General features: G+C 40.9%; 1 protein-coding gene across 30 annotated transcripts in view; it reads right to left on the bottom strand.

The window, feature by feature from the left end:
* HECW1 (HECT, C2 and WW domain containing E3 ubiquitin protein ligase 1) overlaps positions 1 to 24,500 on the bottom strand; it is a 319,771-nt gene that overhangs the window by 92,966 nt on the left and 202,305 nt on the right. For 20 of the 30 annotated variants that reach the window (XM_086845056.1, XM_086845137.1, XM_086845031.1 and 17 more), the window contains one exon: positions 322 to 397. In XM_086845056.1, the coding sequence (XP_086701182.1) occupies positions 322 to 397 (76 nt within the window). Of the gene's footprint in view, positions 1 to 321; positions 401 to 24,500 lie in introns of all 30 variants that reach the window. The other 10 variants (XM_086844979.1, XM_086845088.1, XM_086845144.1 and 7 more) reach the window with 1 other exon arrangement.

The following is a 24,500-nucleotide window of genomic DNA, read 5'->3' as shown; positions in this document are numbered from 1 at the left end:
ATTTTGCTCTGTAAATAAAGCACACGCCTTTGATCTTACTTTCCCTGACCTACATATTTAATTGTAAACTGAAAAACCTAATATGGCCCCAGAACTCTACTTGGAAGAAGCTACTTGAGCACATAACTCTCATTGAAGGAAAGAAGTGTGACAATAATAATAGATATTTACTCTCTGTCTCAGCATCACTTCTAGAACAACAGACAAAGAACCCATGCATAAATATATACATATACTTACACAGTTGTGTACATGAAAGGTTCTAGTAACTTCAGTCACAAACTGTTTGGCCTTAAACCTTTTGTATCAGCAGTGACTTACCTGACAATGAAAAACTTATCAGTCTCCGACTTCCTTGTCCCTGGACTGAGTCTTCATTGGTGATGCTTTTAAAAATCTGCTGGGAGATAAAGAATTATGAGAAAGAGTAGTCTCCAACTCTTGAACAAAAAATTACTTAGTAACTGTCTTTTTTACAGAGTCTTAGTTTTATCAAACTAAGAATCAATTATAGGACCAGAGATCAAAACCATGTTTTTATTTAGGTAGTCATTTAACCATTAATGACCTAAGTCATCCCTGCCTGGAAGGTTTCCCTTAAAAAAACAGAATGATGCAAAAATACTACTGTAATTTGAGTATAGTGGTTCTTTACTCAAAAAGGAACTACTTATTAATCAGGAGATAAAAGTAGTACATAAGGATGGGGATGTGGCTATCACCTCTTGAAACAACTTCCATCTTTATAATACCTCATTACTTGTGTGGAAAATCTTGTTCCAGACAGTTTATTGCATAGCTTTGAGAAAGACTTCTGAGAGATTACTAGTACCCTGCATAAAAAACTTACTGTGAATTATGCTAACAATATGCATCGAGGGTGAGCTGGAAAAAAAAATAATTAAAAATCCATAGATTACTCTTTGTACTCCACAGTTCAGTTTTTAACATCAGTTTTGGTTCAGCAAGTTTATTGGAGAGCTGCTGTTGTGCAAATTAGGCCCCAAGCTGCCTTCTGGGTGTGATCAGAACTGGGAAGCAAGAACACCCATGGGCCAGTGTCTGGGGCATTAGGAGAAGGCCACCACCAGTAGGTTTTGTGTGGAGTCCCTGAGCAGGGCAGAGGAGATGCCATCGGGTGTCAGATTCCAAGTTCAGCAGGGAGGTGGTGCTATGAGTACTGCTTCCCACCGACTTTGGCGTCAAACCAAGCGCTGCTCTGCCCCCGGGAAGCAGCAGCTCCATGTCACACTTGCCATTCAGCTTTCAGCCAAAAAAGAAAAACAACATTTATGCAGTGAAGTTTCAATTTCTGATGGGAAACAGTAACTGAAGTCCCACTCAGCTGTGACTCATTGCTCGGTATATTAAATATTGTGTAGTCAAGCTTAACTTAGAAAACAAGCTGCTCTCTGCCCCCGGATAGTGCAAAACCTGGGCAAGTGGGTACTTAGCCCTGCTAACAGGGATTAAATAACCACACATGGATGAGACATAGACAAAAAATACATGGATTGAACTTAGACATCCTTATAAAATAATGGATTCTGTTGGACCTGACTTTTAGTCATAATCATTTTGTTTCTTCCAGATTATCTAAATGGGATAAAAGGTAATGAGTAGGGCAGGACTATGAATAAATTCCAGTAGAAACATCCCTGTTGGATTACAGCTAATTAGTTGCAATTGCACTATTGGCATTCTCAGCAAAGTAGGTTTCAATATATTTATTGAAACCACCACTGATTTCTGGTTAGAGATACATTTAAATCAGAATATATGTGACTATAGGAATTTTATGACAAGAACTCGGCGACCTTTATCAGCCAAAGTTCTGATCCCATCAAGAAACAGCGACATTTCTTTGTCAACTTATATTTTTCATACTATGTCACTGCCTGACAATGATTACACATTACGCTTTAATGCTTACTTTTATGGTCTTTTCATGATTTGTCCAGGATAGTAACAGGGCCAAACAACCTAGATATGTGCACATTTGTAAAAGGCGCTTTTTTCTACTCCTTCAACATTTTTCTGGGGTTTTATTTAGATCTGCCATGTACGTCATGCATCATCAGTATGAATAGTTCAGCAAACTACACTTTGAATAAACAGGGGTGGATCTGATGGGTTCCTGAAAACCTGTTCAAAACTTTAAAATATTTGCTATTAAATGACCCTTCAGGGGCCATATCTACATTAGTGAAACTGTATTGAGACAGTTACAACAGAGTGTTGTCACAAATCCTGATACAAAGCAAAGCATCTTCAGCATGGTCAAACTTGAACTAGCAAGGCTTGCCATTATACAAGGATAGTGGTAACACACCCAGTCCCATAAGTGAAACAACAACAAAATAAATTTATTAGCTCCTGAAGGGTCCATCTGTTCTGTGAAGCAGGTGCACCCCACAGCGTCCTGTCAAGTGCTCACCACTCAGCCGTACAATCAGGGGTACTAAAAGCCAGCCCTGCTGTGCAAACGAGTTCCATCCTCAGTAGCTGACCCCTGCATAACTCTCTGAGATGCAGCACTACATCAGCATGCCAGCCCTTTTGAGAATGTCTAGCAATTAACCTTAGCAAAATGAAACACTTGCTGGAAGCTTTTCTGATTTTCTTCCTGGCCAGGTGGATGAGAAAGGGAATGCACGGCAGAAAGGCTGAAGGAGACAAGCTTTTGTCCTTTGTTTTGAGACCTGTGGTGAGCCATTAAAGACTTCATACAACTGAGCCTCCAGTGGAGCTCTACCATCACAAACCTGTGATCCTCATCCTTCAGTAGTCTGAAGGCACTGGTCATTAAGTCTGATTTTCTGAAAATAAGAAGAGCTATTTGCTGCAGTCTGGATCCCGTTTTCTAAAGCAATACCAGACTGTCCCAAATAATGAGGACAAGGCTGCACTTGACGCAGGGCAGGGCAAAAGAGGGTGAGTGGTCACCAGAGCTCATCAGCAGCCATATCAAATGAGTTTCATAGTATCTTGAGGCCTGGGATAGGGATGTGCACAAGTCATACTGTTCCTGCTCGCCATTCATCATGAGGGAAATCTAGACTCATTTCAGTGGCTGCAATATAATTACATTGGGAGTTTTGTCACTGTAAATAAACCTTGAGTTTAGTCATCAGGAGGCAAAAACCCCTCTATCTTCTCAACTGCCACTTAAAACACAGTTAGTTGACAGACAGACAACATTAATCTCATCACTTGACATCCTATGGGCTTGAAGTCCTTCACATGAAAAGGAACAAATGTGATTTTTCCTCAATAACTTCTGTCTTTTTTATGCCCTTGAAGTGAGAGCTCAGTCTGAATTAACGTGATATTTTTAGTTTATAATGGCATTTCTGCACATTGCACAACCCAGCCTAATTATTTTACAGGTCCTGCTGATACAAAACAGATTTAATATGCTTTTACTACATACTTCTGCTCTATCTAGACATGAAGATGGGACATAAGCTGCAACTTCAAACCTAGCTGAATCTGTCTCTAAAAACCAAAGATTTCTTGAATTGGGTTCAAACCTCCTTTTGATTTTTTTGAATGTAATAGGAGACAGTGTCATAGCCACCGATGTCAGCACATACATTCAAACAGTTACAGAAGCATCGGTACTTCCTTTAAAATATTCTCTAGTAAACACACACTGTAAAATCTTCTGGTCTGTGATAGAGTTTCCTAAACTCTGAAGCAAGGTGAAAGATGACTACCAGCACCTGTGATGGCTAACTGGGAAACAGGGGAAGGTACTTGAGGCCAGACTGAAGCCTGTTGGGACTTGTTCACCTCAGGAAATGGCCCAGCTTTGCTAGTGCTTTTCATTTTTACAGTACAGAGAAAAAAAGAAGACCAAAGGAGAAGACAGAACTTAAAAAATAATAGTCTTGTCCTGAAATCACTTTTCCTTGTGAGCAGTTCCTGCAAATGCTAGAAGGAACTTATGTGACCCTGAAAGAGAAAGGAGACAGGTTTCATACTAGCAAAGGGTGCCCTTGAGATTCCCTTTCTCTTTAGCCATGGTATGAGTTATGAAAAAATAAAAAATTCATCTTGAGAAATCCCAGAGTATTACAGTCCATTAGTTCTTGCTGATGCAAAATTCCAACTGCAACACTAAAAATTTGTCTAAGCAGAAAGCCAGAAACAAAAACTCTCACAACTAATTAAAAATATCTTCTAAAATACCCTTCCCTTAACTAGCCACCCTAAATAGGTGGAAGAGTAACAAGGACAATGCTCTTGCTCCTGAAAATTAAGTGGCTTTCAGGGCACCTTTAGGGTGCCCCTATTCAGCCACCCTGTTGCCCTAGGTTATGATAAGACAAATCCTTTTGGACACAGGTACAGTGTGAATACAGGTCTGGAAGAATCTAATTGTTGCTACTGTTTTTACCTGGTGCTCTGTTTGGACACCGCAGTGACTGGTAATAGTGCAGCATGCTGGCAAAACCTCCTCTGCAGCATTAAATTCCTTTTAGCATGCCTGTCTATTGTGCAGCACAACTTAACTATTCTTAAAGTCCTGCTGATACCAAGCAAGATAAATATGATTTTATTATGTGCATCTACCACAGCTAGACATGCACAGCTGAAAAACACAAGCATTTATTCCTTTTCCCACACACAGCACAGAAAAACACTCTCATGTCTTAGTGTTCTGTAGTACTCTTCCTCTTCAGAAGGAAGAGGACATTTTTGGCCACTGTGCTCACATGAAGAGATTCAACAAAGCTAAGTGACTTTTCCCATAAATGAAAGAAACACTTAAATTAAGTAATCTTACTCTTCACTGACAGCCAAAGCACTTCTTTATCAGTAACTTCTGCTGCAAAAGAATGGTGAAATTTAACTGATATAAATTACCTCCCACAGGTCAGTATTTCTTCCATTTAAACAGAGGAAATTACAGTGACATTAAAATCGGTGCTGCACTACCTGTTTGCTTTCATTGATTTTATATCATGGTGAGCATCATGGACATGATCTAATGCTCAATATAATCAAGTTCCCATTTTACAAGATGCTAATTAAAACCCAGAATATTTTACACTGATAGCACAGATTAAAACTACAGTAATATCTAACACAGATTAAAAAGTCAGGTAAACTTGCAAAGCTCTAGCTGAGGCAATACTATCTATTCACAAGAGTTTTTCTTTCAAAAAGTAGGTCTAAGGACACATCAAAGTATTCAGAAGAGCTCAGAGTACTGCTCTGAATACTCAGAAGAGTACTGCTCCAAGCAGTACTATCTAGACCTATAATCAAGATGGAAGTCTACAATGAAAGAAGATTGGAAACTACAAATGTAAAGCTGCAAAACAATTTCTGTTCGTACACACTGGCTCTGAGGATGAAAAGCAGTAGATTAGAGCAATGTAAAAAGGTGAGGCTACAACCTGTGCTTGATTCAAATCAAAAGTGAAAAATAGCCTCAATTTAGCCCCAAACTGTGCATCAGCAAACAGAAAAGATATTGTTAGGTGTGTCAGAGCTAAAGATGTGGTGTCACAGAGCAAAAGACAGGCTGTCCAGTCACTGTCTGCGCTATGTTTACTTCAAGCTCCAGTTCTCTGTTCCCTGCTTTTCAAGACCACTGAACTTGCCAGCAGATTTAAAGCAAAATAAGTAGGGTTAACAGCCTTGCTGATTTGAGTTTAAACCCGCTTGGAGGTATTGTTTTAATAGACCAGAGTGTACGTGGCACAGGAGTCCCAAACAGTCCTCAAAAATTTATTTTTCCCTAACCTATTTTTGTATTTTTACTGTTGCACTCTTGACTTCACTGAATGCTTAACATTAGGTCAACTCTTCAAAACAAGTGGAAAAAGGCTTACATTTTCTACAGCTCAGCAGTGAAGCATCTTATCACAGTAAGAGAATATCAGACATTATCCTGAGTTCACACTTCATATTCTACCATCTTCTTTAGAGAGGGAATTCCTCAGTAGATCTGCAAATGGGTGAATATTCCCATTTCCTCCCAGGTGCTGAATTTAAAAATAAACTGTTCTGTAAAAAAACTGACTAAGCAAACACAGACTGAGTAAGTGCCTCCTTTCACACCATCATTTGGCTTCTTCAGTGAAGAAGCTGCTCTGGGATGAAAGGGGAGAATTCTGAAAGGAACAAATGCAGATCGGAACTCCCTGACTTCCACTGACAGAATTATGTCTATAATCCCAGGCACCACTTTGAAAATCTACCCCTAATTAGTGGCAGTGCTTCAGCTGCAACCCCCACTCTGCTAACAGAATTATCCAGCTCTTGAATGCAATATATTCCACTTATCCTGTTATCTTGTTAAGCCATTGTGCTGGCACAGTGGTATTTTTCTATCAGGTGCTTCCAAACAGCTGCCAGCTTCTCCGGCAGCAGCCTAACTCCTGCTGGGCGCTCTGCTGCCAGCTCACGTCCCTGAAGGACTGTGACCACACACACACACACACAGAGACTTCCCCATGTGCCATGGTCAGCAGCATTCTAGCCTTGTAATACGTCACCTTCTCAATGCCATTCCCTAATGAAGTGAAGAATCTGCCTTTTGTGGGCATATGACAATTTCCCTCTCTCTGCAGAACACATCTTTTGCCCCACCCTGCAGCAGTGTTTATCAATAACTTTATTTATTCCCAGGAGACAGAAGTTTTTAATTCCAAAAACTTTTGTCCTAGAAATCCCTTAAACAGGTAGCAAGGAAGTGAGTAAAAATTCTTTTTCCCCATGGAACATCTTATGAATTCTTTCACCAGATTATTGATTACAAACTGTGTCAGCCAAACTAAAATACTGTAAAAAAAAACCTGCTTCTCAGTGAAGTGCATCAGTGATGTCCTCTAGAAGGCAACTATCCACAGGCTTACAACAAGACGACATCCAGTGACAGTACATACCAAGTATATGGAGGTTTCCATGTAGGCATGAAACTATTTCATACTCCCCAACCAATTCTATGTGCATAGCATGCTCTTCCAGCACAACCAGAATCTCAAATAAGGATGTTAGGAGCAAACACTTGCAATTAAAACAAAATCAAGGACAGAGGCAAGAAATCAGTACCTCTCACAAAGTCCAATATCTTTTTCTTCCAAAAATTTATTAAATTCAGGTTCTTAATTGTTTCAACAGCTCTGCCTAATAAATTTCAGTTATCCTTTGGCAGCAGAGGAAAAGCTTTGATTAGGAATTTTGATCTTCTTTCACTCTTTGAAACTTCATTTAAACAGTCTTAGATTTTCAGATACTGAAAGACAATCACACGCATGTGATAGGCTTTGGGTTGCTGTTTCTGGGTTGAGAGCTGGACTATATGTATATGTATCTGGACTGAGAGCAGCAGATATTTCACTTAAACCTACTGAACTTCGGGGAGGATTGTTTTCTGAAGCATATCCCACCAACTGCCCCCACAGTGGCTCTGAGACTGCATGCTATTTGGTACCAATGACCCTGTGAGCCTGAAGAAGTCTCTCAACAAGGTTAAAGTGGTCCAAAGCATGACAGTATTTTAGAGACCCAATCTCCAAAACAAACTCCAGTTTAGTTAGCAGGGAGGATGGCTTCTTGTGGTTGCTAAACAGCTTTGTGCTTCCCAGTCTTAACCACCATACAGAAAAAAAACCTCTAAGAAAATCTGGTGTTATGATCAGATTTACACCAGGCAGCTGTCTAATGCAGAACAGGTTTGGCCGTGTAAACCTGACAAGTCCATACATAGACTATTAATATGCTTAAGCACTCTGACAGCAAGAACTGCTTGTAAATACTATCCTCTCTGGAACACCTATGCAATATCCTGCAACCCACTGAAATAACTGAGAAGTTTGCCATTGACAGATGAAGAGGCCTACTGGGCACTGATTGGATCATGTAATTTTGCATGAAATTTGCCCCACAGACTTCAAATTCAGACATGAAAACACTTTGTATGGAGAATTAAAAGTTGCTGCCAGCACCTTTTCTCTGCCTGTGAAATGACCAGTCACCAGAACATAGGGCATGTATAGTGGAAACACTGACACATCCATGATGTCTTTGGAAGGCAGGAAACGTAGCTGCTGCCCTCACTACAGCTTCAGAAACTCCTCACTCTTCTAACATGGTTTAGATGGGATGAGTGCACAGATGAGTAATGCTGACACGTGAGGCAGAGAACCGTATCTTTCAGCTAAGCTGAGTTTGAAGAAGAGCTCAGAGCATTAGTCATTCTGTCAAAGCCTATGGACAAGGGAATGGAGTCAATGACCCTCTGCACCATAAAAGAAGCAGCTAGACAGCGAACAATGCCCATTCTTCTAAATGAATGCCTCAAATACCACTTCAACTATGAATACCATTATTTCCAGAAGCGAGTTACAGTCACATTGCTTTCAGCCTTGGGTCCTACTTTGGGCAGAAATGAGGCAACTGTGGATTTATAGTCTGAATTTAAAAGTAGAGAAATATCTGTGGCACTTCAGATGTCCCTCAATCTTGCTGAATTCCTAATCAAATATTTCATTACACAGAGCATTTTTCAAGTTAGGATGACACAGAAAGGATAAAGCTGAGAAGAAAAAAAAAATCTGCTTTTACAGTATCTACAGTCAGTTAATGCAGCCTCATTCACACTCTATTTCTCCTTTTAGCAGATCCATTAGACTCAGCAGAAACTGCTTATCTCACCTTAGCAAACCCATGGGTTTGATTTTTTGTTTGCTTGTTTTGCTATTTGTCTGATTTTGTGGTTGTTTTATTTTCATCTTTTCTATTTAAAAATAGCCTTTGTTTTCCAGCTGGCTTTTGCTGTCTACAGCACTTGATGTTCTATTTTTCTTAGGTTGCTGCTTTTTAGAACAGCAGGCTTTAAAAAGTCAACAGCCTTCTCCAGTGAAGTGGGCTTGTGGGAATACTGATTGTAATCAAACTGCCATAGAATAAACAATGTTGGAAGAGATCTCCTGAAGTCACCTGACCCTTCAGTCAAAACAGGCCCGACTTAGAGCAGGCTACTCTGGAGCCCAGGTTTTTTCCAGTTCAGCTTTGAGCATCTCTGAGGATGGAGATTCCACAAGCTCTCTGGGCAACCCATTCTAAATGTCTGACTACTCTCTTGAGACAAAAGATATTCCTGTAGTCTAATCAGAAGGTCTCTTGCTGCTGCTTGTGTCCACGACCTACTATCATTTCAACATGTGCTATGACTACAGTCTGCTAGTTCCTTACAATATCCCATTAGGTAGTTGAAGGAATCAGTAACATTTGACATAAGAATTCCCTTAGGACTGAATAAATAAACCCAGCTCTGTCTGTGCAACTCCTCATATTTAAAGTGCAATCTGAAGGATGAAGAAAACAGAGGCCAGACTCATTCTGAAAACGAGTGTTGCAGGGCACTAAGCAAACCTGAGGTATAGGAAGGACTTCTGGAGAGGAACAGCTTTTACAAAATTTGATCTTGAGCAGAAGATGAATTCATCACAGTAATTTGGTTGCCACCAAAAGCCTTGTGAAGGTTTGGGCTTGGTGTATACTGGATGCAAGTCTTAAACACAATAGGAGAGGAAAGTGGTGTCAACTAAATGCAGGAAAGTCATTAACTACATCAGACCTGCAAGCTAAGCCTGAATTGGCCACAGCTCACCCCCACAGCAAGAGAGGAGATGTCTCACACACCTGGGCACTCCTGCCAGCTCTGACCACCCCACTGCAAGGCTCACACAGTTATCAGCTACCTGTCTGAGAGGCAGCCAAGTGGACCTAAAGCCTGGTTGTGGTAAGCACTCAGCATGCTTTTCAGACAGTCTAGACCTCTCCTAACCCAGAAGCTCTTCAAAACCTTGAAAGGAAGAAGCCAAAAAAAAGTGAAAGAAATTTACCAGAAAAGGAAAAACTGCAACCAGAAAAGAGGGAAAAAGGCAAGGGTCTATAGAACAAAATGGAAAACAAAGGAAAAAGCAGTGGAGGATGCTATAAGGAAAGGAAGAAATTAATTTCTAAAATTCCAGATCTTTACTGCCTAAAAAATTTCCTTCCTCCCTTTTCAGATACATCTCAAAACACCCAAGCCAAACACTAGAAAAATCCCAATACCCCAAGAGTAACCACTGCAGCTTTGTTAGAATTCAAACCTGACAGCAGCAGCTTTCAGACTTGCCTACAACAAAGGTAAGTGAGATCCTTTGGGGAAAAATAAGACAAATAAAAAGGCTGCCTTAAAAACCAGGGTTTCCTGACAACAGTGGCACTTCCAGACTTTTTTGGTATTATGTTTTAAATATTCCCATGTAACTGACTCAGGGGTACAGTAACAGCTTTGGGTTCCCTCAAACATTTCACCTCTGGAATCACAGTCCTAGTACAGTTGCAGTCTGCCAGAAAAAAAGTCACAAATATATAGGTATCTGAGATATAGTTCATCATGCATTTTGTGAACTGAAGTTTAACAATTACCCAGGGTTAGTTAGGTATTATAAGTGGTGCTGGTTGCCCCTTGCAAAGAATATCAACATATGGTCTAATTAATGTGGTTTATACTTAAGTTTACCACAAAGTCCTACCACATAGGCAGAAGGGCAAAAGCTGCCTCAGTGTAAATAAAAATCAGACTTTTAACTTGTTGAGTTAAAAACAGAAGCATGTAAGAACAATTAAGCTGCTTTCCATCGGACTTTACAGACATGAATTTAAGCCTTCTTCTAAAGTGTAGATACTGAGTAAGGAGGTGCTGCATGCTTTCAGTACAGATGGAAACAAGCTTGCCTGAGAACCCAACTAGCTAGCCAGGAGAAAAAAGACCCAAATATTTAATAGAAAAGGAATATGTTTCCCAAGAGATTCAAGGATTAAAAATGAACAAAGGGTTCACAAACTCTGTTGAAGAAATATTCTTATGCATATCTGCTGATCTATAACATACTGACCTACATTGATTTCCTCACTTGTAAGAAAGACTGAGAATGAAAGAGGTACAAGTAATACTTATAGGAAAAATGATTTTTAAAAGTGTGCAATATTATATAACTTTATTCTATCAACAAAACTATGTTAAGGGAACATGATTATCCTGTCAAGCTCCAAGAAATCAGGAAATGCAAACCTAAAAGATAAATGTGAAGCATAAAGTCTGCCTATATATAAAATTTATAAATTTTAATGCTTCTTTCTTTTTTTAGCTGTCTCCCATCATAACTTTTTCCCAGTGGAACACTGCAAATGTAATTTTGAATCACCCAAATTTTGTGTGAAGTACAGGCAATCCAAGATATACTCAACATACAGATAAAACAAAGACTAGCATGATGATGATAGGGCTTGCATGCATGCGCACAAGGACATCCATGTACACTATACTATACAGGCAGATACCTGCAGGCACTGCTGTCTCTTGGGATGTTGAAAAATCTTCTGGCTTTCAGTCACTACTTGCTCCTCTCTATTGCCTACTTAGGGTATTTCTGCTGAAATGACCTGCAAGTTATTGCAGGTTATCCACAAATATTCAAAATGACCCACAAATTCATCAGTTATAAATGTGTGCAATTTTACCTCATAGTCATTTCCTCAGTCATGTCTGCTGATTTTAGGTTATCTGAGGGTATGAGTAATTTCAGAAGAGATCTTAAGTACTGGCTATTTTTATGAAGGATTATGCCTTGCAAAATTACAATAATGTTCTTCTCTCCCCAGATCTTTGTCCCTCTTCTTTCCAGGACTAAGGAAAGCAGACAAGAAAACGAAAGATATTTCAAGAAAATAAAAGAAAGGTATTTCAAGAAAATGAAGTTATTTTTCTCTATTACTCTGGCTGCTGGAAAGTACTTGGTTACTGAAAATCCGATCAGGATTAAATTGCTGGCATCTATCAGCTGTAAAAGATAGGAAACGTCATTGCAGAGCTACACACAGGTTCAGTGCAGGGTACAAATGTAGCTTTAACAAATTCTGTGACCTCTTTCTTTCCCTCTTTATGTCTGGCTGCTGCTCTGATGTAAAGAAATCCACACAGCGCTTGAAAACAGGCATGTTGGTACATGAGAGCTGCTGAAATTTGCTGAGTGAGAGACTGGGCACACAACTTCCCATCTTGGTTTAAGTTCATACCTTGGCTTGTATTCAGATACTTGTGATACAGATGTGTGGACACAAGAAGAGGTCTTGTACCTATCTCACAGCTTTGCTCCCACTGTACCAGCTTTCCAGCTGACCACAGGGAACACAGCATCCTTTAGCTTAGGAATATGTGATTTCACTAAAATCTGTGTTACATTTGTGGGTGGTTCAGAGACTTTACAACCTGTACACCTACCCAATAATTTATCAGCATTCTCAATTATTCATCAGAGCTTTGTAAAATTGTACTTTGCTTTTGCACAGCAAATTCACAACTTACATGTTCAGCTTATTTCTCAACTGTGTGTACTAAACATTTCCCTCCCATCTGAAAAACTGCAGGCTACAGCTTGGACTGCAACAGAGCACAGGCAGCTTGGTCAGTGCATCAGGAGACCTCAGACAAAAACCACAGCTAAGTCCCCATGCACTTTTCTGAAAGAAAAGAAAATAAATAAAAACCTACAACCAAAGCAACCACCAAAACCAATTTAACTCAGCTTTGCATTAAACTCCAAAGTAGTCTGTCCACAGTGACATGCCTTACAGCAGAACAGCCACACACTGAAACACAATGTAAATAACTTGCATCTAGCTTGGATTTGTGCAGTAGGTCATCCAGGCTTAGAGAGAAGGACCAACTGAATAGGCAGAAAGATCTCTGTTACTTCAGCGGATCTGGCTTTCAGGTTACCATAATCTACTCCAAGAGATTTAAAACCTGTAGCCACACCTTTGTTATCACCTCTCTCTGCAGATTAGCCTTCCTCTTCCCTTTTCACTTGGCAGTGTGTTTGAGACACAGAGGTAAATACTGTTAAACAAAAGACCATCTTTAAGAAATAAGATGAGCCTATGACATCCTAACATTGTTTTACAAACATCTCAGATATTTTAAAAAATAAAATCACAAGACAGTAATTCTGCTGTATTTACCATGTTTTCCTGATGTCCTATTTTTCTACTGTTACAGAAGTTATCATAAGAATTTTACAAAACAAGTTCCTTCACTATCCTACCTCCATCCGCTTATTTTGCCTCATTCATTGTAAGCTCTTAAAGAGCCATTTGGGATTTTATTCATTGCTTTGGATAAGCAGCAAGTTCATGGTTTTTCCCTGTACATCGTTTAAAATTTATTCAACATCTTAAGAAGGCTTATCCACACAAACAGCTGTCTCTCAGCTAATATTTGCATTCCTTCTTCAACATGAGTCATTTCTTCTTTGTTCTAAACTAATCAGCACAGCTTAGTATGCCAATTTCCCTGAATGGACATGTCAGTTAGAAACCTGACCACCGTGCTTTTCAGCATAGTTAATACTTACTGCTAAGTCTTCTGCTTTGTCTCATCAGCTAATAGGAAGTAATAGCTGATTAAAGTCTATGATAACAACTTTTTAATTTGAGAATTTGTAACCCTTTTGGAAAGCATTAATTCTTAGCACATACCCAAGAAGTAAAACATTGCCACCCACATCTGAGGTGAAATACGAAGATGACCGATGGCAGTGCTATATAACAAAGCTGAGCAAGACATTAAAAAAAAGGCAAAATTAGCTTGAAATCCCAGGTACTAAAAATGGGTCATCATTAAGAAATTAGAATCTGAAAAATTAGAATTCATACATGTAGTGGTTTAGGTTCACCAATTTGAGTTTCCTGGGCAATGCTCCACATAATGCAGTGGGTTTAGTGCTGGCTAAAATTGCCAGTGCACCTATTATAATTATTTAGTCATTTCCTGCTGTGAGACATCAATTAGGAGGAGGGCAAAGCAGGCTCAAAACTCAAAAGGTATAAAGAAAACTTTATTAACAAAACTAAAAGAATAGTAAGAATCAGAAAAACATTTCCTCCTCCCCCTGTCCGACTTCTTTTCTTTCCCAACTGACAACATAGAGATTTTCAGTCAGTTACCACCTCTACAATAGTCTTTCATCAGTTCTTGCGGGGACAGGAGCTTCTCTCACCATGCCATGGAAACTTCTCCACAAGAAACAGTTCTCTTGTGGCTTTTTAATTTCCACAAACAGCAGATGCCCAGGAAAAAATCTGCAATTGTGAAGTTCCTTCCATTTTCACAGCCTTCCCACAGCTGAGTTCATGGGCCATGTCAACCTATGGGGTATTATTTTAAGGATGACCTGTTCAAAAGCAAAGGTTCTCTTCATCTATCTCTGTGATCATCTTCATCTCTGGGAACAGATCTTTTCTTCTCTCCTGGGTTGCAAAGAGTCTTCATCACTCTCATTTCTCTCGCTATTCAAACTTCTCATGGGATCACAGCTACTTCAACATCTGCTTTGCCTCATTATGGATGCCTCTGCTCATGTCTACAGCTTGAACACACCATCCCCCCATACTTTGTCATGAATTAAAGGGGATATTTTAGTATGTCAGTCCATCTCCATGGTCTTACCAAAAGAACTTTCAGCCCAATACTAAGGTATCTCCTCATTCTCCTTCCATCTGGAACTTGACCCCTTCTTTACTGACTTTGGTGTCTTTATGTTGTCCTCTGTGTCTTCACCCTATCCTCTTCTCCCCTGCAGGAGAGGATCAATGTTTTGCAAGTTTCATCTGTGCAACTGGAGAGTTAATATCTTGCACAGGTCTGCAGATGGTCATGATGGTTTCTGCTGGGCAGTGGCTGAAGCAGCAGTTACAGTGATGGATTTCAGGCTGTGCTGGGGCTGTGCCAAGATCTCAGAGGGTCCAGCCAGAACAGTGGCAGCCGCTCTGGCTGCATGGCTGGTTTCTGGCTTTAGCTTCCTTCAATTTCAGCTGTGGGCCAATGGCTTCCCTCCCGCTACCTGGCAGCTGCCTCCATGGTGGAGGAGTCCTGGCCCAGCCCGGAGCCTCTCCCAGGGTCGGCATGGCCAACCCCAGCTCGGCATGGGCTGGCAGCAGGGCAGGGCTTGGTGTCAGCAAAATGTTCACAGCCATGGCCCGGCCCAGCCCAGCCCTGGTCGGGACCCCGTGGCCTCCTGTCCCCCGCCTGGCCACTGCTGGGGTCTGGGCTGGCCCCACCAGGCCACACGGGCTGCGGCAGAGCGGGGCTGGCCTGACCAACACCCAGACACCTCTTCAAAGCCAGAAGCAAAAGAGAGATTTCCCGGGCTTGTCTGTCTTTAAAATGTGAATATCACAGAGGTGAGGGAGAAGTAAAGCCTTTGATACTGTCTCCCACAGCATTCTCCTGGAGAAGCTGCTGGCCCATGGCTTGGACAGGTGCACTCTACACTGGGTTAAAAACTGGTTGGATGTCCAGAGAACTGTGGTGAATGTAGCCACATCCAATTACTGCCTGCTTACTGGTGGGGTTATTGGGGCACATCCTGTTTAACATCTTTATTGATGATCTGGACAAAGTGATCGAGTGCCCCCTCAGTTTGCAGATAACATTAATTTAGGCAGCAGTATTGAGCTGCTGGAGGGTAGAAAGGCTCTGCAGAGGGATCTGGACAGGCTGGATTGATGGACTGAGGCCAGCTGTAAAAGGTTCAACACAGTCAAGTGACAGGTGTTACACTTAGGTCACAACAACCCCAGGCAATGCTAGAGGCTGTGGGAAGAGTGGCTGCAAAGCTGCCTGGCAGAAAAGGACCTGGGGGTGCTGGTTGACAGCAGCAGACCATAATCTAGTGTGTGCCTAGATAGCCAAGCAGGCCAAGAGCATCCTGACCTGTATCAAAAATAGTGTGGCCAACAGGACCAGGGCTGTGACTGTCCCTCTCTATTGGACTCTGGTGAGTCTGCATCTGAAGCTCTTTGTTCAGTTCTGGGCCCCTCACTTAAAGTAAGATTTTCTCTGGAGCAAGTGCAGAGAAGGGCAACAAAGCTGGTGAATGCTCTTCAGGCTAAATCCTCTAGGAGCAGCTGAGGGAGCTGCGGTTGTTTAGCCTGGAGAAAAGGAGGCTCAGTGGTGGCCTTATTGCTCTCCATAGCTACCTGCAAGGAGGTTGTGGCAAGTGGGACATAGCCTCAAGATGCAGCAGGGGAGGTTCAAGTTGGACATTAGGAAGAATTTCTTCAAGGAAAGAGTTGTCAAGCATTGGAATAGGCTGCCCAAGGTGGTGGAGTCACTATCCCTGAAGGTGTTCAAGAAACAAGTGTACTTGGCACGTAGTGCTATGGTCTAGTTGACAAGGTGATCAGTCAGAGGTTGGAGTCAATGATCTTGGAGGTCTTTTCCAACCTAAACAATACTATGATTCTGATTCTATTCTATAATTCTATACCTCAGTTGCAAATCTACACAAAACCATGAGGTTGTTATTCACACTCAACATTTCTTCTCCCCGTATTTCTATTTAAACACACAAAGATCTTCAGCTCATGAGTAGCAGAGATTATAAGAGATTCTTAAAATGTCTGCTGATGCCTTCAACAGGAATTTAATTTAGTATTAAAAATTGTGCAAGAGAAGATGTTGATCAGAATCACGTGTCACCTGATGCACATGCATCTAAATACCTTAGAAGAACTTCAGTAAAAGGAAACATGATAAAGCTGTAAGCAATGCTGACTGATACAGAGATGGGAGAGACCAACAGCTTCTTATCTCCATCTTTGCTAATCCTGGAACACAGGAGAAGACAATAAAATTGAAGAAAGGTAAAGGTAAATGCAAAACCTGAAGAAAGCAAAGCTTTTTTTTTTTGCTTTTTTTTTTTTTTACTTGAAAGATCTAATTAAATGGAAAAATTTTACCTGTGGGGGTGTTCAGAAAGTTTACAACTGACAAGATCAAAATTATTTCCCTGCTGCAATGACTTGCAATCATCAAGCCTCCCACTTACAGCAGGGACAGAAGCTTTTCCAACAGCTGCCTCTCTATGCGGGTCCAGTGCAGAGCAGGAAAGGACAGCTAGTGAAAGCATTAGGGCAAGTCATGATGTGGATAAGCAGTCCTGGAGAGAAAATGGAACACAGAATACCAAACCCTGGTCTTTTCCTCTTTATGCCTCATCAGGCAGTACTATAGACATAACAAATTTGAACTAGAGGATTTCATGCCCATGCACTGCAGGATTCTTGTAGCTTCCACTGTCTTGGGTGTTATATTAGCTGGATACTGGATTCACCCTGGCAACATTCCTGTTCTTTTTCTTTCTGAGTGAAAAGTGTAATTTTTTTTTTAAATTAAGATTGTGCCAAGAATAAATTGTGCCTTCAATAAATAATAGTCAAACATGCACAAAAATTGGGTAAAACACAATGTTCTTTAAAATTCATTAGCAGGCTTCTAGTGCACCCAATGAGATTTAAATTAATGTGTACAAAATTGGCAATAACAAATCAAACCAGAAAATGCAGTGGAAAAGGGTATAAAGAACCTATTTTGTAAAGAAACATCAAAGCAAATATTTTTGCAGCTTCTGTACTAAAACATACTGGAAAGCTGTGTCATGTAGTCTAAACTACCCCTGGTAATTTATCTGGTGCTCACCCACAATCAGATTCATGCCCTATCACGACAAGTAATTCCTAGAAGGGAGGAAACAGGAGGTGCTTCATTCCTTCATTCAGCACTCTATCACATTCAGCTCTGAAGTACTCCCCAGGTCTAAATCCTTCTTTCCTTTCCCCTCCAAAAACTAAAATATCTGCCCTCAGACTCACTGCATACTGTCAGGAACTGCATTGTTTTTCATTAATCTGACCAGATGCAGGAGAGAGTATCTAAGGGTGTAAAAGGCCAAAGCAAGGATGATTACACTAGTGCAGTGTGCTGAACAGTTGCTGATCTCTCCATGATTTACTAAACCACAGAAGGGAGCAATATGATGTGCAGATATTACTATGGCTATTATGTGACTGTAACAAGAGACATTCCAAAAGCAAGTGGCTGGGAAATACCAGACTCTTATTGAACCCATTAACAAATAAATGGCTTGTGTAATGGTCTTCTTGGTGTTGTTGAAATAAAATCACTCCAGTTCCCATCTGTCCTACTTTTTATCTCTCCACTTCAAATGTGCTGTATTGCAAGCCTGCTAATGAAACCATTCTAAATCTACTCTTAGAAGTTCATACAGTATCAGATGCCCATTAAGCTTAAATTTGACCTAAGTGTTTTCTTTGAAACAAAGAACATGTACAAAGAAATTAGGGCAACAGGGAGAAGCCCAAAATTGGTGCAACTGACCTGCACAGTGAAGACTAGGCTGTGGCCAGTGAAACTTAGGGATGGCTCAGCAGCTCCACAATTAGTGCTGCTTAGATAGAGTCCATGACAGGGCAAGAAATGGACAACAATTTAATGGAACCTGCAAATGGTAGCATTACTACTGGTATTTGTTCTGTCCTACTCTGCTTTAAATCTGCAGAACTGCACATTTGGACTACCACAATAGGAAAAAGTCTGATGGATGAACACTTGCAGAATTATTTTACTTAATAATTTAAAAGATGCTAGCTTTTTCTTCTGTCACCTCTTTCCTGTGTAAATCCATTGCAGGTATGTCTACAAAAACACATCATGTGTGAAGCTACTAGGAATTTAAGCATGCCTGCAGTGGTAAAAGAGGAGTCAAGATGACAATGTCAGGACGTCAACAACTTCCACTTCAGATCACTCCACTCTTCAGTGCACTGAACAGGATACCTGCCCGTACAGGCACACAGCCTTTCCCCACTTCAAGCGCCTGGTACTCTGCGAGGGATACATTTGGTATAAAGGCCTAGTTCCTCCATGCTCTCCTACACTACCTGGATTCACCACAGGATGCAAAAGGGCACTGGCTGTCAACACAGTAATATGTGCAGAGTCAGTGCTTGACCCAGCACTCCATGGTGACTGTTCCAAGGTGGCAAGGCCAGGGCCTCCTCGGTGACAAGCACTGCATTTCAGAGAAGCACAGCACTGATCCCTGCTCACCTGCTGCCCTGCATCCCACATGCACCTTATAAGAGGCTCTTCCCCTTCTCTCCTAGATATATGCTTCTTGAAGATCTGTGTGAAATATGCTGGTGGATTTGGGCAGAAAAAAACACTGAGAAATATTTTGGGAGTATTTGTTGCATAAATTTTTTTCTAATCTATCCTGATTTTTGATGCCAAGACTAATTTTAGGTATTTATGTCTAGAAATCCATTAAGATGATCAAATAACCTGTCTTTTGTATGGACGAATAAGGAAATTATGAAGACTGCAAAATTAAATAATATTTAAATATGCAAACAGGGGTGTGCTGGAAAGCAGACATTCCTTCTGGGGTGGTACAATAAAAACACACATACCTTCATATTGAGAGCCATGGGCTGCTGCTCAGGAAATCAATGTTCACAAAGAAAACTGTTTGTACCTCCCCTGCTCAATTTCTCCTTGTTAGATAATAAATTATGAGCACTTACTTCTCAAAAAGGTAATATGAATGAATGGTAATAGGAGTTTCAACCACACCAAGCTGAAAAGTCAATAACAAGATAGAGAAAAAAGCCACCAGGAACATGGATCTGGATAATTTTTTACTTTAGCCACTGACACACCTGAAATCTGTCATAATGAAAATGCAAGTGACCCTACTTGCCAATTCTATTCCGTTTCGAAAGATATTGTCAATCTGAAGAATAATAATTAAACATTTCCAGTAAAGTCAGTGGAGTTCCAGCACATGCTCCACACCTTTACTAAAGCAGAACTGTAAAAGCAAGCATTATTAAACTGCACTCAGAAGAGACCTTCATTACAAATGAGTTTTCTTAATATTTAAAGAAAATCTCAACCATCCCTGTTTAAAATGAGAGTAAGGAAACTAAAAGGAAGAAAAAGGTTATTATTTATAACACAGTGACTATAGTTATGCTGCAGTCAGAAGACCAATTACATCCTGGTTACGCTTTCCAACTCCACTAATTCATATAAATGAAGTGCTCGCTACATGACAGGGTAATTGCAGTGTAAATACAATAGACTTTATATAACTGGATACTGAAAAAGAGCCTGTGTTACTGAGGTGGCAATAAGAATTAATTTGGACGTGTCATTAACCTTCAAATTCTTTGAATCAGTGATAATTAGGATATAGAAAAGCATAACTGAAAATGTAATTACACTGAACTAAGGGCTCAACTGTGCAAGTATTAGGAGGCTGCTCATGGGAGTAAGTAAGCTTGAACATGAACCGAGTATGACCAAATCAGGCTGTAAAACACTACTGTGGGTCTATAATGAAACAACATGGAAGTGAAAAAAAAAATAATTAATTACATTTTTCAGATGCAAGAAGCATGCTGAGGGTTGTTCTGATATCAAAAATCATTCCCTTATATTATGTAGCTGCTGGGGTTAAATTCTGCCAGGAAAGCCTCACTTTCCTCTGAATGCATGTTAGCCATAGCCATTGAAATGGCTGGTGTATCCCCTCTCTAGAACATTTCAAAGCAAGCATATGCATGCAGACAGGGCTTTGGAACATGAAAGTGCTCGTGTTTCCTATGCACATCAAATCTTTGTCAATTCCCTTCTAAGAGGTACTACTAAACTTCTCTGATCAGCTTCTGTCAGCTATGACAGCTTCCTAACACCATAATGTTCTTTTGCACACAATGACAAAACTGCTCCTTGAATGCCTATGGAAAACCATAGGACAAACCAAACTGTCTGCTCAAATGCTAAAACAAATCCCCAGTCAGCATAAAAATTTATTTGAATTTAAAGACTCATGTCTTCATGTTAGACCACTTCATGATGTTAGCCTACACCACTGGCAATGTATGAGCACATACATAGGCAGGCTGTTGACAGCGCTGCTGCTTTTGTGAAAGAAATTCTGCATCAGGGACAGCCCAAAATGGACAGGTACTTCCAATAGATGAGAAACCCACACAGGTCACTTTCCTTTCACAGTTTATGGATCAGCTACTTTTTTCAAAATTATTCACCTCAAATGGTTAATCAGGCAATCCACTTTCTTTCAGCAATTGTTTCTTAGCATATATATTTTCTGCTAGGTGCCCTTTTACATTGGAAAGGGACCATATGCTGGTAGAGAGAGCTTTGTATCTGACTGCTTCCTTCCAGCTGAGTGAATATTTCCAGTCATTTCCCCTTCTCATTTTGGCCTGTTTTTTTTCATTCCTGAATGACTTACCTTTGCAGGTAAGAGGGGGAGATACATACAGAACATTGGTGGCACTAACAATGCTGTTCCTTGCCTTGTATTGGAAGGCAGCTGCAGCTGGGGGAGCTCTGGCTATTTCTCAGCTCAAGATAAGGAAGGGGAATTTTCTTGCTCACTTCTGACAAATACTTAGTCACCTAAGCATACCCATAGATTTCAGAGAAGTGCTGCTTCCCTCCCTGGAAATGCTGAGCTTTTCAAGGTACACCACTTACACTTGTTAAAGATGTACCTGGCTTGCATTCTTTGCTGTGATTAATTGCAGCAACCTCATGTTGTGTTTTCCATAAACATTTTTTAACCTCAATTGCTGAACAGTGCACAAGCCACTAGAAGTTTCTGTTCCTTCTTTATTTGCTGTCTACTGAAGTCTAATTATACCTACACCCTCCAAATCAGACAGTTACATTTGTTCCATAGCAATGTCCCAGCAATGTGGACAGTTTTAAAACTCACTTATCACAGAATCAGACATGAAGTGAAAAAGAAGACACAGGTGAGATTTTAAATTCCAGCCTTCCAATAGAATGAGAGCTACTGCTGCTTGTACGTGCACACTCTCATAAAATCCTGTCTTGCAGCACATGCATGGAAACAAAGCAGAATCCATCATTATCAAACATTCCTCAGCAGCCCACGCTCTGACGTGACAGCACGTAATGCAAATATTTACAGCAGGAAGTCCTCAGGAATGATCAGTCACCACCAAATAGCAGCAGCTTATCAAGCAGTAATTCCTGCTGTGGGAAACCCAGCTGAGGCAGCACTTCCACACAAACACAACAGAGAGAAGGTCTCTTTCAACAATCAGCTCCAATTTACACACGATCTGTGAGACAGAAACAGTGGCATGAAAGCTCCAGAGATCCAATCAGCTGAAGTTCTTTGCATCTAATACACAGTGAGTGAATGCTCCCAATTTAGTGAAGGCATTTGTCCTGAGGCTAAAGCATTGATTCTCCACTTACTGCCTTTTAATTGTGATGTATCCAATTCATCTTTTTAGGCTATAAACTCTTAAGGAAAAAGGTTCTTCTTTCTTCTGCATGCTGTTCTCATGCCAGTTTTATTTTACTGGAGGAAAACCTTGTTCAGGTTAAATCATTTTTATATTAGCAAGATAACACCTCCCTATTGCTAGAATTAATGGCTGTAACCTGTATTTCTTTCTGCAACAAAATCTGATGTGAAGTTGAATCAGTGGTGATAATATTATGAATAAATGAAGAGTAACAAATACAGGAACATTCCAGATGTTGTGAAAATGTTCTTTTCTACTGAGAAAACTGTTTGCTCATCCATACCATGGTCATGTTTATCCTTTAGTAGTATAAATTCCTGTGCACAAACAACACTGCTTTCCACTAGTCCAGAAAAAAAGGAGCCAGCTAGGATATTCCATTGTTTTTGGTTTTTTTTTCCAGAATTGCAGGTGCTCTTTTTTACTGTCATTATCCCCAGGCCTATCTGATGTCCCAAATTCACATTTAAGCTTCTGCCATGTATGAATTGGCCAAAATGCACAGCCCTTCATTCCCAGATACTCAAGCTTGATGATTCACAGGCAATAAAATGTGACAGGACTTTTCACCAACCAACGAACTGCAGGGCATCCTAATCAGCAGGCAAGGCAGCTCTAATAACTGGGTTACAGCATAAGGAGATAAACTCAAATGGAGCAGAACATTCATAAGACAAGAAATGTGAGATGCTACTCAGCCTGAAGCACCACTGGTGCTGTACAAAGACATCCAACTTACACAGCAGCTTTCTTTCCCCTTTGGAAGCGGGATTCCTTTCAACTGCCAGTTAAAGACAGTCTCAGCAGCGCGTGAACAAGAATAGCAACCGCTTGCAGCCCCCAGCATGACTACTTCCAGCTTCTTTTACCTTTTCAATTGCAGCAAACTGCAGTCAGCACAGACAATGGAGGGTTTTTTTTGTTGTTGTTTTAAGTTGTGGTGTTAGGATACTGCTGGTTATCAGTGTTTTCAGACTCGTTGACAGGACACACACCAAGCAGCCAATATGCCAGCTGCTGCCCCTGATGCAGAAGCTGCCACGCGCTTGGAGGCTTGGACAGAACACACTCGGGTGGCTCTGGCATCAGCTGCAGATGAGCTAGTGCTAGCAGTAAAAACACTGTCCTCAGAAGGTCACCTGTGCCCAAATGCTGCTTCTCAAAGGACACCTGCTCTGGATCTTTTCCCTAAGCTGTGCCAAACAAAAAGGTTTGCTTATGTCAAAAACACAAAGCCTCCTTCTCTCTGTCCCACTACTGAAAGCCTAAGAGTCAGTGAACTTATGACATGTCATTACAATGGCAAAACTCTTACTGGTTTCAAAAAACTTCAGTCTTGACACCCACAGTAGGATCCCTAATGAGATTATCTCCTTGTAAAGCTATTTTTTCTAATACACTGAGGTCCATCAGCCACTGCTGAAACTCCGGCTGGCTGCATTAGAGGGTAAATTTTTAAGCACAGACCACAGGATGGCTTCTGTGAGATGTGCAGGGAGCTGTCCCAGGATCTGAAGAAGGCTTCCTCTGAGCAGCAGAGGCCCTCTCTGCACCGAGGCCACAGCAGTCAGAAGACCACAGCTTTTGTCAGCACTGTAAGAAATGCCGTGCCCAGCACCCTGGGGCAGTGCTCTGAAACACTGGAGCAATGAAAACAACTGAGGAATTTGATGCATCCCCTTCCATCAAGAAGGGCCCTGTGTGTCAAATCTCACTATGGCAAGAAGTGTCAGGGATCTCAGATGAGCTACAGGCAGGGTGCTAGACTGTCATGGCCCTTGACTGATTGCACAAAATAGTGAAATCACAGTCAAAGGTGAGTGTGTGCAATTCTAGAAACAATGTCTGTACTTTATAGTGCCACGGCCCACAAGAACCAAAAAAAACCAAGAGAGTAGGGCTGGGCAAATCCCTTATTATCCCTTTCCCCACCTGTGCAGTGGGAGTAACACCCCTTGCCAATGGTACCAGATGTTATAAAATATTCAAATACTTCAGTAATAAAGGTTGGACATGTACTGCAGAGAGACAGATGGAGAAAGACATCTGATGGTGTCAGATGGGACTGGAATTTGGAGGATCAGACTTAGCTGAAAGTCTTCACACAGGCAAGAGTCAGCCCAGTATGGATGCTAAATCTGAACCACAGTGCCTGTACAAATTACAGGCCGCATAGCTCCTCAGGCTGCCTGAGAAAGTAGCCTGGGAAAAATATGAGAAGGAATTAAAACAATTCTCAGGGACACTAA

This window comes from Cyanistes caeruleus, chromosome 1, assembly GCF_971803275.1.
Source record: "Cyanistes caeruleus chromosome 1, bCyaCae1.hap1.1, whole genome shotgun sequence".
NCBI classification, from domain to species: domain Eukaryota; kingdom Metazoa; phylum Chordata; class Aves; order Passeriformes; family Paridae; genus Cyanistes; species Cyanistes caeruleus.
Note: the sequence above shows the minus strand (reverse complement) of the source record. Positions and strands in the feature narration are given on the sequence as shown.